The sequence below is a fragment of the Marmota marmota genome, unplaced genomic scaffold (genome assembly GCF_001458135.2).
Source record: "Marmota marmota marmota unplaced genomic scaffold, marMar, whole genome shotgun sequence".
In the NCBI taxonomy this organism is placed as follows: Eukaryota; Metazoa; Chordata; class Mammalia; order Rodentia; family Sciuridae; genus Marmota; species Marmota marmota.
In genome coordinates this window covers 5,547,279-5,560,818 of record NW_025999900.1, presented here as the reverse complement: position 1 = coordinate 5,560,818, position 13,540 = coordinate 5,547,279, and the positions used below count along the sequence as shown (strand labels likewise).

General features: G+C 39.0%; 1 protein-coding gene across 18 annotated transcripts in view; it reads right to left on the bottom strand.

Annotated features, from left to right (window-relative positions):
• The window catches only part of Gphn (gephyrin), a 625,252-nt gene extending 621,599 nt beyond the window's left edge, over window positions 1-3,653 (bottom strand). For 3 of the 18 annotated variants that reach the window (XM_048798524.1, XM_048798526.1, XM_048798532.1), the window contains exon 1: window positions 2,480-3,066. In XM_048798524.1, coding sequence (XP_048654481.1) covers window positions 2,480-2,543 — 64 coding nt within the window. In that variant the 5' untranslated portion in view covers window positions 2,544-3,066. Of the gene's footprint in view, window positions 1-2,479 lie in introns of all 18 variants that reach the window. The other 15 variants (XM_048798528.1, XM_048798525.1, XM_048798533.1 and 12 more) reach the window with 11 other exon arrangements.
• Between the last annotated feature and the right edge of the window lie 9,887 nt (window positions 3,654-13,540).

Genomic DNA, 13,540 nt, shown 5'->3' with positions numbered 1-13,540 from the left:
CTGTTCACAGATAGCTAGTGCTCTTTCCTGATACTTCTCCAGGTTTTTAGGTTTCATCATAGTAAATAACACTGTATTTACAGCATTCTCTTGAATAACTTCAAAGTTATTGAGTAACTTTTCAAAAAAAAGCCCTGAAGTAATTTCTGAGTTCAAATATCCATTTTATCATTAAATTCTATTGCCCTCTGTTACTTCTTCCAAATTTTGCATCTTCCTTTTCATTCTTTCAGCTACATCCTTATTCCTGATCTAGACTTTTCCTGGTAGACTACAATACCTCATTCTCATGAGACAACTCCAAATTGTCTTAAATTCCACTGTCAAAGTTATAATCTCACCTTGACAATATGTCACCCTATTTCTTGAAAAAAAAAAAAAAAAAACCTGAGTTTTTCAAGGAGCACTTTTATCCTGGTCAAGAGACTCGGCCTCAATTACATATTTACTTACAAGGTTGCTGTTGACTTTCAACTCCCCTTAAAAATGCCAATTTCTTCTAGACCCTGGTAAATGTACTAAATTCTTCCTTCAGGTAATCACTTTTGCTACTATTCCATCTGAATGTGGAATTACTTTTGCATTTAGCTCCCAAATGTGTAACATATAGACATTTCTTATATGGTAATTACATATTGTTCAGTTGTTTGCTTATCAATGTTATCTTATTGGATTGTAGTTATATACCAGGTAAGAAAAAATTTCTATAGTTTACCTCTTACATATCTGTTTTTCGTCTTATGGACAACTTACATATTTTGGCGTCTATTAAACTTCACTATTAATATTCTATAATTTTCAAAGCATGAAAATAAGTTTTCATGAAAATAAGTGTAAGTTAAGGATTGATAGAGTACACACCTTTATATACCATGATCGGATTCTTTGAAAATCAGTAATGTCAACTCTAAGAATTCTGAGACACAACTGAATCTTCACACAAGGAAACAGTTTCAGCCCCAACACAGAAACGTGCTTCATCTTGATTTAAGGGGTTCCCTTTCCTACAGCTGGTTTAGACTAGTTTCTCTATCCCAGGGCGTTTTCAATTAGGAAAATCCAATAAATCGCTGTTATGTCTGCAAAGTATGCCAACGAAAGGCAATCCGTTTCCTTAAGAGAGGAAAGGGGGCAGTGGGTATTCTCTTTTCATAAAACTCGGTAGCTAAATTAAGCATTAAACTCGGCATCTCCCTACAGTCGCGGAGATTTTTTTTTTTTTTTTTTGCTACCTAATAATAAAAGCAAGTCTTATTCAATTTAGTCCCTTCTCGAGCACCGTCTCAACCTGTCAGAATTTGACAAGGAAAAAAAATTAAAAAAGAAGTGGGGGAGACACTAGGATTTCCATCCACATTGCTTCTTTTTCTGAAAGAATCTTGAATTTCCTTCACTCCAAACTAAGCCCTCGGATTCCAAATATAGTTCTTTAACCCCCGCCTCGCCACTCAATTACACATAAATCCTGCCAATTACAGAACCACAGCAGAAACCCCTACAAATCGGCTTGCTATTCATCTTGGAAGTCCGTACCCTGCAGCAACTGCCTATCGCCAAACTGAGGGACGTTACCCAAATACAACGCAACGGAATCAGACATGCAGAGCACACACGATTTCCGCGAGGGAGGGAAACGCCACCCGGGAAAAGTGCGCTCCTACCAGCCTCGGGACCATCCACGGTGGGGGGGTTGGGGGAGGAGTAGTGGGGTTCCCAGAAGGGAGGCGGAGAAAGGAGCCAGAGTAGGGGAATCCTTCCACCTCAGGTGAAAAGGGCCGGATCCCCGGCCGCAGCCTGTAGCCGGTCCTCGCTAAGGACCTGATGAGGCAGGCAGAGGGCCCTTAGCTCCGAAAAGCGGAATGCAGACACTTTCTGAGGTCCGGACCCAAACCGATTTCCCAGCTCTCAAAAGAGACGAGGGGTGTCCCATGGGTGGCCAAGGGGGTACGGAGAGGCAGCCTGAGGAGGAGCATAGTTTCTCCTGTGAACACCAGAGTCTTGTCCGGCCGCTACCCCGGGGCAAGCTCAGCTAGAGCGGCGTGGGGCCGCCGAGTGGGGGGAGGGGAGAAGGGGGTGGAGATGGGATTCCCCCCTCTCTGAAGAGCTTTAGCTGAGGATGCGCCTGGCCAGCCGGGAGCGGCGTGCTCCTGACTGCGGAGCCGGGATCCCGCCGCCTGCACCGGCAGCGCGGAGCCCCGCAGCGCCCGCTGCACCGGCCGCTAGGTCCCCGGGGGCCAGAGACTTCTGCTGCCCAGGCGCTGGGGCCTGACACCCCACGGGGCCTCCCCCAGCTCTCAGGGGAACAAGCGGAAACACCCCAATCTCCAGCAGTTTTCAGCGGTTGTAAAATGCACCCCCAGGTCGCCCTCCTCAGCCTCCCCTCTTCCCGAGGCCGCAGAGAAGGGCCACCATAAGCGAGAAGCCCCAGGCAAGTCGGGGACAGCGGCCGCGGCGGTCCCGGACCTCCTCCCCGGGTTACCTGTGAGGACTCCGACACGGATTTGATGGTCGTGGTTAGTGAGGATCATTCCCTCGGTCGCCATGTTTCCCAGCGCAGTCACCGCACTGACAGGAGCCGGGAGAAGCCGGAGCCCGGAGCGCGCGGCCCGGGAGCGCGCCCGCCTCGGAGAGCGCGAGAGCGAGGGCGCCCTGAGAGCGCAAGGCGAGCGGAGATGGAGGGGGAGGCGGCAGAGCACCCGGTGGCCTGTATTTGGGGGAAGGCCGCGCCAGGAATGCGCGGGTCCGCGGAGGGGGCGGAGCCAGAGGGCGCGACCCCGAGACCTGCTGAGAAGAGGCAAGCTGTGGTGGGGTACGCGGTGGCCGCACTGGGGAAGCGCGTGGAGGCGGCGGACTGAGGCCAGAGACACGCGTGCAGTTCTGCGGGGCGTAAGACCCAAGACGCCTAGATGCCAAGAGACTGAGGGAAAAGAGAGCACACGCTCAGGAGGTTGCGGAGGCGGACTCGGGGACAGGGGCGGAGCTACACCCCGGGGCGTGCAACTCGTGGAGAGTGAGGGGAGGAGTGAGAGCGTAGACACGGAGTACTGGGAGCGGGAAGGAGCCGGCCCAGCCAGAGTAGGACCGGGGAACGCTTCGGGCGCGCGAGTAGCTCCGGATTGGCTGGGAGAACGCGGAGCGAGTGCGCGCGAGGCACGAACGCAGCTTCAGCCGGGCCCCAGACAGAAGCAATCCCCTGCCGAGTCTGGCCCCTCGGTTATCCGCCACCTGAGGCCGGCTCTCCCAAGCGGCGGAGCCTTTGGGGAGCGTGACAGACTCAGCCCTCTGGGCTTCTCCCCATAGCTCAAGGGAGCAACCGGCCGGTCCGCTGAAGACGCGAGAGAACCTAGAGATGGTTTAGAAAGCTGAGTGGGTGGAAGAACGGCGGCTACATGACAAGAGTCCGCTGTGGGCGGTGAGAGAGGTATACTGTCCCGCCTCATAGCCGCTAGCTTCCTCGGTCAGCCGGCCCTAAGGGAGGCTTTCTGCCTCACCTTGCTTTAGGATCCCATTTCCAAGACAGTACCTACAAGAGGGTCCCCACAAACGAAGCTTAGGAGTCTGCAGCTGAGCATCTGGAATGGAGACAACTTGCTTCTCTTCCTCCAGCTTCCCGTGGTATTATGGCCTTAAGCTTCCTCGACACAACCTCTGCTTGTAGATGAAACGCATCAATCTACTTAGAGAACGAGAAGAATGTTTTTCACACCTGGAATTGTTTTGCAGTTGTTTCTGACATGAGAGTACCATGAAAACAGCCTTTGTTGCCATTTATTTCCATGTGCCTTTTATAACAGTCACCTGTGGCTATTTATGTACCGTTCTTAGTTACCTTTTTTCTGACTTTTTAATATCCGATGGGAAAAAATATACATGAATGTGTATGTATTGTGTGTACACACATAATTTTTTTCCTTCAATTCTCAGCCATGATCAAAAACCTGGAAACATAAAAATAAAAAGCAAAGGGACTGGAGTTGTGGTTCAGCGGCAGAGCACTAGCCTAGCACATAGGCGACCCTGGGTTCAATCCTTAGCACCACATTAAAAAAAATAAAATAAAATAAACGTATTGTGTCCAACTACAACTAAAAAGTAAATATAAAATTTTTAAAAGCAAAGTATCAAAAAATGTATAATCGCTAGCGTTTATACACAATTAAAATCTCAGGGCCGATTTGATAGTTATGAGTTTTGTTCAGTTGGAACATAAAATTTCTCACCATGTTCAGAAGATTCAGACTGTTGGCCCAGGAAGGTGGCACAAGCCTGTAATCCCAGCGACCTGGGAGGCTGAGACAGGAAGTTTGCAAATTAGAACCCTGCCTTAATGTAGTGAGACCTTGTCTCAAATTTAAGGACTAGGGATGAAGCTTGGTTGTAAAGCACCCCTGGATTTAATCCCCATTACCCCTCCCAATCAAACTGTTGAGTATTTTGTTTTAAATAATGGGGAGTACAAAAAAGATGACGGATGGAATCAAAATGAGTTAATAATGAGTTTTTAAATTTTTTTTGTTGTAAATGGACACAATGCCTTTATTTTTATTTATTTATTTTTATGTGGTGCTGAGGATGGAAGCCAGTGCCTCTGCCTCACCCACACTACGTGAGTGCTCTACCACTGAATCACAACTGAAGCCCTGAGATTATGAATTTTTTTAGGACATGTATTGCTAGTATTTTTGACAGTAGATTAAAATTTTAAGCCAGATCATAAATTTATTTTCCACAATTATCTCCATAAATCCTAGTGGCCAGCAAAGATTTAACTGACTTCAAATCGTGGATATAGATGAGAAAGTTGTCCAAAAGTTATCTCAAACTAAAGATGAAGAGCAAGTAGTTGTTTACATTGTTACCTTTCTAAACTATCTTTATTCTCTAAGCACTCTCATGTTTTAACTAATTAGGAAATAATAAGCTCACTAACAGGCCCAGTGATGCTAAACAAATTTGGACCTTCATTCTTTAATTGCAGAATAAATATGTGAATTAAGTAAAAGGGTACACAAAATAATTTCAATTTAGAATACAGTTATTCATGAGAAAGAAACCAGCACTCTTGTTTCATAATCAATAAGAAACCAACGGACTTTATGCATCTATAAAAAGTAGTAATGACAAAATTCATGAACATTAAATTGAGAAATATTTTAGTCAGCTTTGCAGGGCTGTGACAAAATTCCCAACAAGAACAACTTGGAGAAGAGAAAGTTTATTTTGGCTCATGGTTTCAGAGGTTCAGTTCATGGTTGGCCCACTCCATAGCTCTGGGCCCAGGATAAGGTCCAATATAATAGCAAATGGGCATGGTGGAGGGAAGCATCTCAGACATGGCAACCTGCTCACCAGGGACAAAATATAAACCTCAAGGCATGCCTCCAGTGACCTACCTTCTCCAACCACACCATACCTGCCCACAATAACTATCCAGTTGATCCATATCAGAGGATTAATCCACTGATTAGGTTAAAGCTCTTATAATCTGATCATTTTATCTCTGAATTTCTATCATTATTTCACACATGAGTTTTTGGGGGACAACTCTTGTCTAAATGATAACAGGTCAAATGTGAACTCTGAATTAAGAAATTTATTGAAAGTTATAATTTGCTAAATATTAATACTAATTTAAAATATTAGAATTAGTTATAAAAGATACTTGTCAAATGCCTCTATCTTTCCCAAACTCTGCAAGTTTTAACAGGTAACATTTACACAGGAAGAACTCATTGTCTAGTGTGATATTTTCTTTTATTGCTGGTTATTGAATGAATAGAATAGTACCCCATTTATTGTTTTTACTAGTTTCAGTTACCTACAGTCCACTGTGGTCTAAAAGTATTCAATGGAAAAAAATCCAGAAATAATAAGTTTTAAGTTGCACGCCATTCTTAGCATAATGAAATCACATTTCATCCCACTTAGTCCTACAAGAGATGTGGACCATCCCTTTTGTCCAGCTGTTAGTCATTTAGCAGCCATCTCAATTATCCTCAACAGTATCCATATCACAGTGCTTATGTTCTAGTAACCCTTTTAAATGATGTTCCCAGATCACAAAGTAGTGATGCTAGATATGCCAAAGAGAAATTGTGAAATGCTTTCTTTCAGTGAAGAGGTGAAAGTTCCTGATTTAACAAGGAAAAAAATCATGTGCTGAAGTTGCTAAGATCTATGGTAAGGATGAATAAGAAAAAATTAATAACTATAGGGTTTGGTACTATCTGAGATTTCAGACCTCCACTAAGGGATTGGAATGATAAAGGGGAATTACTATATTATAGCATGTATACCTTTAGTTCTATTGTGATGTGACTTTTTTTTTCAAAATTCATCCTTAAAAAAAGTGTTCAAATTTTCTCAAAGTTAGAAGGAGTGTAGCATTTCCAAATATTAACGAATGTCTCAGGAAACATCGAGTCAAGGGAAGAGAGAACCAGAAGTAAAAAGTTCAGTTTTATGTAAAGAATAGTAAGTGCCCAGGGATTACTCTGTCTGTTCTTAAGGTTTTAGTAATTAAAACTACAAGAGTCTACATTAACCATCTGAGGCAACATAAAAGATAGGCTTTCATAATGTTTTCATTATGAAAATGAAACTTTGTATTTATCAATAGAAATAAAGTTTAGAGGTTTTTCTAATAGTGGTATATTTACTATAGTTAACTCTTAGTTTTCCTATCTTTAATCAGAATTTCAGTGTAAATAAGGCAAAATTTTCTGGGCTTCCTTAGGCTTATTCCACTCCTACATCTTTTTGATTAACTAATACCCACAATTAAAATGGAGTCCATTAAAAATGGGTGCAAGAGGGCTGGGGATATAGCTCAGTTGGTAGAGTGTTTTCCTTGTATGCACAACACCCTAGGTTCAATCCCCAGCACCACAAAAAAAAAAAAAAAAGAAAGGGTACAAGAAACCTTTTGAATACATTTAATGCCACTGAATTTTGTACTGCTGAATTTTGTGTATGTGCATGTTACCACAAAAAAATAAAAAGATGCATATGAGGTGAAACTCTGGTTGATTTTAGCCAAAATTTGTTCCCAAAGGTAGATTATATTGGAGAACATTCTATATGTTATTGAGAAAAATATGTATTCTGCTTGCAGCTGTAGGGTGGAATATTCTGTAAATATGTGAGGTCCATTTGGTTTAGAGTAGGGTTTAAATCCAGTGTTTCTTTATTTTCCATCTGGATGATCTGCAAAACACTGAGAATTGAGAGTTGGCATTCCTTATAAACATTGTATTGCAGTCTCTTTCTTTAGATCTAATAATTGCTATACGTATTGAAGTGCTCTAGTTTTAGGTGCATACATATTTAAAATTTATATTCTTCTGTAGAATTGACCCTTTTGTCATTATATAATGACCTTCTTTGTCTCGTTGTATAGTTTTGGCTTAAAGTCTGTACTATCTGATGTAAGTATACTGCTTTGTCCTCTTTCAGTTTTCATGTAATATTTTCTGTTTCTTCACTTTTAGTCTTTGTGTTGTAATAAGTGAAATGAGTTTTTTGAAGGCCCCATATTGTTGAGTCTTATGTTTTCATCCATTTACTCTGTATCTTTTGATTGCAGAGTTTATTTTGTGTAGATTCAAAATTTTATTGATAGGTAGGGACTTACTCCATTTTGTTGGTTTTCGATTGTTTTATACATCCTTTTTTTTCTCCTCTTTTATTGTTTTCCTTTGTCATTTAGTGGGCTTTTGTAGTGGTAAATTTTGATTCATTTTTCTTTTTCATTTCTGTATCTGCTGTAATTTTTTTTCCTTGTGGTAACGTAGGGCTTATATTTAAAATGTTAAGAGTTGGGGCTTGGGTTGTAGCTCAGTGGTAAAGCACTTGCCTACATGTGTGAGATACTAGGTTTGATTCTCAAGACCACATAAAAATAAATGAAATAAAGGTCCATGAAGAACTAATATCTATATATCTATAACTATATATGTATATGTATAAATGTTATAGTTGGGCTGGGGATATAGCTCAGTGGTAAGTACTTGACTATTTTAAGTTGATAACAACTTAATTTTGATCACATACAGTATTCTAGCTGTCTCAAACATGCACATACACACAAAATTTATGATTTGGTTGCATTTATTTAGATCTATTCTTATCATGTATTCCTCAGTAACTTATCATTGATAGTTATCATTGATCATATTCACTTTTAACATTCATTCTTGAGATTTGAAACATTATAGTCTACCATTACAGTAAGGTACTGTTCTGAATTTGATTATGAATTAACCTCTCCTAGTAAGATTTATACTTTTATATGTTTTCCCCTTAATAATTGTCATACTTTGGGGCTGAGATTGTGGCTCAGTGATAGAGCATAAGGCACTGGATTCGATCCTCAGCACCACATAAAAATAAAAACAAATAATAAAGGTATTGTCCAACTACAACTAAAAAAAGTATCTAAAAAAATAACTATCATACTTTTGTTTCTGGTTGAAGCACCTCTAGAATTTCTTGTAAGTGTAGTTTAATGGTAATGAACTTACCCAGATTTTACTTGTTAGGAAAGATTTTATGTTTTATTTATTTCAGAAGGATAGCTTTACTGGGTATAGTATTCTTGGCTGGTATTTGTTTCTGCCAGCACTTTGAAGGTGTAATCCTATCACCTGTTAGCCTGAAAAGTTTCTGCTGGAAAATCTGATAGTCTCATACCTTCAAAGTATATATATATATATAATTCACATATAAATATATATATATATATATATATATATGAATTGATGCTTTTCTCTTGCTGCTTTTAGAACTCTGTGTTTGACTTTTGACAGTTTGATTATAATGCGCCTCAGAGTGGACCTTTGGGTCAATTCTATATGGGATTCTTTGAGCTTCATGGATAAGTATGTCCATATCTTCCCTAGGAGTTGAGAATTTTCTTCTATTATTTCATTAAATAATGTTTTCTTTCTTTGGGATTTCTATAATGTGATTTTTTTTTTTTTGCTTAATTGTGTCTCATAAGTACTTTTCACTCCTTTTCATTTTTCTCTTTTTTCTTCTGACTGGATTATTTCAAAAGACCTGTCTTAAAGTTCCAAAATTCTTTCTTCCATTTGATATAGTCTGCTATGCAGACTCTTGATTCTATTTTTTTGTTTCATTCATTGAGTTCTTCAGTTCATAGATTTCTATTTTGTTCTTTTTTGTGGTATCATTTATTGGATTTCTGATTCACATCACAAATTGTTTTTCTGATTTCACTGAATTGTCTTTTTGTATCCTCATATCTCTCTGAGTTTCCTTGTGATGATTATTTTGATTTCCTTTTAAAGAAGTTCATAAATTTCCATTTCTTCGGGATCACTTACTGGAGAATTATTGTGTTTTGTTGATGGTTTCATGTTTTCTTTTTCATCTCTCTTATATCCCTACATTGATTACTATACATATGGTGTAATGATCATCTATTTTATGGAATGTAGTGGTCATTCCAATTTTATAGAGTAGCTTTCATAAAGAAAGGCTTTTGTCTGTATATGTGTCTTTTTTAAAAAAGAGAGAGAGAGAGGTTTTTTTAATATTTATTTTTTAGTTTTCAGCGGACACAACATCTTTTGTTTGTATGTGGTGCTGAGGATCAAACCTGGGCCGCACGCATGCCAAGCAAGCGTGCTACCGCTTGAGCCACATCCCCAGCCCTGTAGATGTGTCTTAAGGTATCAGTTGGGTAGGATGAATTGATTTTGGTGTCAAATAGTTACAGTACTATAATCTCTGGGCTGTTTTATACATTTTTTTTCAGTTTTTGCCACAAATGAACTACTGCTGAACATTGTGTCGCGCAATTATGCATGAAGACTCTTAAAATTGATAATTTTTTTTTTTTAGAAGGAGCAGGGGAGCCTGCAAAACTGCAGACTGCTTTGTTGTCACACAGCACCTCTTTTATAGGGTAGTGTGAGTTTAAATCTTAACTGTCACATAACATATTGAAAACAACAAACTTGTTTGTACTAAGAAAATATTTTCCCCAGTGACAAAATAGAATATGTTCTCATAAAATGCCAGGAAACATACACCTAAAGTACATAGCAAGTAATACGGTTGGGGCCTTATATTTCTCCTTAATCAGGGTCATTTTGCCCCACAAGAAGTAGCCTACCGCAAGGAGTTATTACTGTCCTGCCACATTCAGCATTCCAGCCTCCTTAGCTTCAGCTAATAAACAGGAACTCCATGTTTGGATTCTTCAGGGTACACTCTCCATGACTTCAGGAGATCAGACCCCAACAGGTTTCAGTCAAAAGCAGCTATGCTTGCAAATGTGTTGTTGGCCTAAACCATAGGAGTTTATGAGACTGATCTGCCAGTTTTGGGTGGGGCTCCCCTGGAATAACACATTTAGCTGGTAGATCTGCCCACTTTGTGTATGACCAATCTGGTCTCACCTCCTGTGCTGGGCAGAACTGCCTGTTCCTTGGGGACAAGGTACTTTGTGGATTAACTCCAGGACTGAGTCACTCTGGATCACTGTAGTCACTGGAATGTGGAAAGTGGAATGTATATTAGGCAGTTTGGTTCCAGAACATAAGTACCTACATTAGTTCAGCATTATCATGTGTAAGCACAGTGTAATGGAAGAGTAGCCAGTGGCTACTGGTACCTAGAGTAGGACATTCTCTACTTGTAGATTCAGTGATTCAGTGTGAAGATGGTATCAGTGATTCAGTGTTAAGATGGTACTGTATGGCTACAGCTTGGGTTGGGAATTTGGGGGCTTGCGCAATGTGAGCTCTTTCTCTAGGATAATATGAATATGTGAGCTTCTCTCTAAACTGGGCTCAGGGAATGAGGATGGTGGGGGCAAGATTTTCTAGCAGCAAAGTCTATAGGTGTCCATGATGTTAATGGGGGCTGCTATGGACTTCCTTCTTACCTTAGTATCACTTGAGGGGGAGTATGTTCTTTATCCTAACCCTAACTGAGAATACAGTATGGCAAAGACAGGGTGTTTTGTTCTATTTTCTGTGAGGTAATCTTTAGCCTCTCTACTAGGTCTCTACTATTTTCCTGCTGTACTCCAGTGCTCTCCCTGAGATACACCAGCCAAGTGTTGATTCAGTGTTTTGGTCTTTAAAATATATATGTATATATTGGAGATTACAGGTATTAGGAACCTCTAATCAGCCATTTTGCTGATATTCAATTGGTATTGGTATTTGATTTCGTAAAAGGGCTCTCTGTCTACATTCAATTTTTAGGATTCAGTATATATAAGTCAAGAAGACACAGTCCCAATTATAAAAACGAACATGGGTTGAATTTAAGGGAACCTTTTTAAAAATCAGAACATTCATGCTTAAATTATTAATTGGTTTCAGTGTGACCAAAACTTAAAATCCAACTTCCCAGAAAAGTATTTTTTTTCTGTAAAATAAATTTGCAGAAAGAAAATAATTTTGTTAAACTAAACAATCTTATTTTCTACCAGATCAACTAATACTTAGGAAATGGTGTATAAGAATGTTTATGTTGTGTTTTTTGCTTTAAATGAGCCTTATATAAAAGTTTTGAATGTTAGGCAGCATAAGTGAATTTGTGAAAGCAGCAGAGAAAATGGATTTTTAATTTTCATGAAAATTATCATTTTTACCAATTAATAATTATATTTGTCTACCTGAATATCTCCTGCTATAGGACTGATTGGTCTCAATCTCCCTTTCTAACATGGAACTTTGTTCTCTTCCCATTTCCTAATGTTTGGTGACTAAATGCAAAATATGAAGCAATGGGGACTTTGAATTGGAAGCAACTCAGACTCCTTCCAAAGTACCAGGCAGGCTGTTAGAAATTTATCTGAACAAGCAACAGATTGCAGAAGTCTCTACCTATAAAATGAGACACTGTGATAGCCATAGTCATACAACTAAAACTGAATTTTATGTCTGGATCTACAAGTTTAAGGCCAAAATGTTGTACACTGTCACTTTCCCTCTTTGATGATTGCAATTCCAGATGAAAGATGAAAATATCAAGCTGTTGTTGAACTTATTTCAAAAAGTGTGACAAAATCCCTTTACCATTGCAAAAAGGCAGCATTTGTAGGTAAAATGTTAGCAAGTAGCCAAAAAACCTCTGAATAGGTAAAAAGTCAAGATAATATAAATACACCACAAAAATAGTATCACCCAAAGTAATGGTTTATAAATATATTGCCAATAGGACAGGGTTTTTCCTCAACTGGACGGGAAATTAAAAAGTATCTCGGGCTGGGGATGTGGCTCAAGAGGTATCGCGCTCGCCTGGCATGTGTGCGGCCCGAGTTCGATCCTCAGCACCACATACAAACAAAGATGTTGTGTCCGCCGAAAACAAAAATAAATAAATAAATATTTAAAAAAAAAAAAAGTATCTCCCAGGTATAATAATTAATGGTTTTATCCTGAGAGAAATGTAATGAGTGTAAATAAACTGTAATAATGATGTCTCAACCCCAAGTATTTCTGCTTACTAACTCAGTACATCTTAGTTGATTTAGAGATGAGAATATAATATAGACATATTTTAATCAAGTTGGAATTAAAGTCCTCTCTGTAATTTAAGTTAATATTTGGTTTATCTCTTAGTCTGAGTAGCTCGAATGAGTCTCTGATCTTTTGGACAAGTGTACTCAATAAATTTGTATCTGTAAAGCTGAGATCCATATCCATGACTCAATAAACTTGTTGACTAGTCAGCCAATGACTAGAAAGCCAATCTGATAACTTTGCATCATGATAGGCAAAAATCTGAATTCAATTTGGAATCTTAAAAACAAATGATTGAGTATATGCATAAGAGATACGAAAAATTGTGCTCTATATGTGTAATAAGAATTGTAATGCATTCCGCTGTCATATATAAATAAAAAACAAAAATAAATAAGAACTATTTTCTCAAAGTTCAAAAAAATGATAAAAGGCTACAATATTTCAGTTTCATGTTTGAAGAAATTGAAAGGTTTGGAACATTTGAAGGAAAGATGGTAAGCCTGAGTGATGATGAATTTACAATTGAAATACTTTGAGAATAACAGGATTCATTTTTAAAGAAATTATAAGCCTCTAACAGCAAGTAAACTAGCTTAGTTAACAACCAAAAAAGTTGGGGGCAGATATTATACAGTAATCTAAACCCTTTGTAGTGGTAAAAATTAACATTTTAAAAAACATTCAAATGGTGCTCTTTAATCCAATCTTAAAATTAAGAATCTAAGACCCTTAGGTTAAACAATTATGTCAAGGTAGTCAGTAGTACAGTCAGATTTTATGTTCCTGTCTTTTGTCCTCCTTGCTCTGCCTAATTCAATTGATTTGGAAAATCTCAGGACTTCCAAGTCTCTCAGGAACTAAATATGCAGAGGTAGCTTTCTTGAAACAGAATGGGGATTACATATTCAGCTAACTGGGCTAGCAAAATATAAAACTAATCATGTCATGGCTTTAGAGACTTATTTTTGTAGTTAGGAATGGGATGATAATGTGTTAGACTGAAATATGAACTGGCTGTGGTGACTTATTCT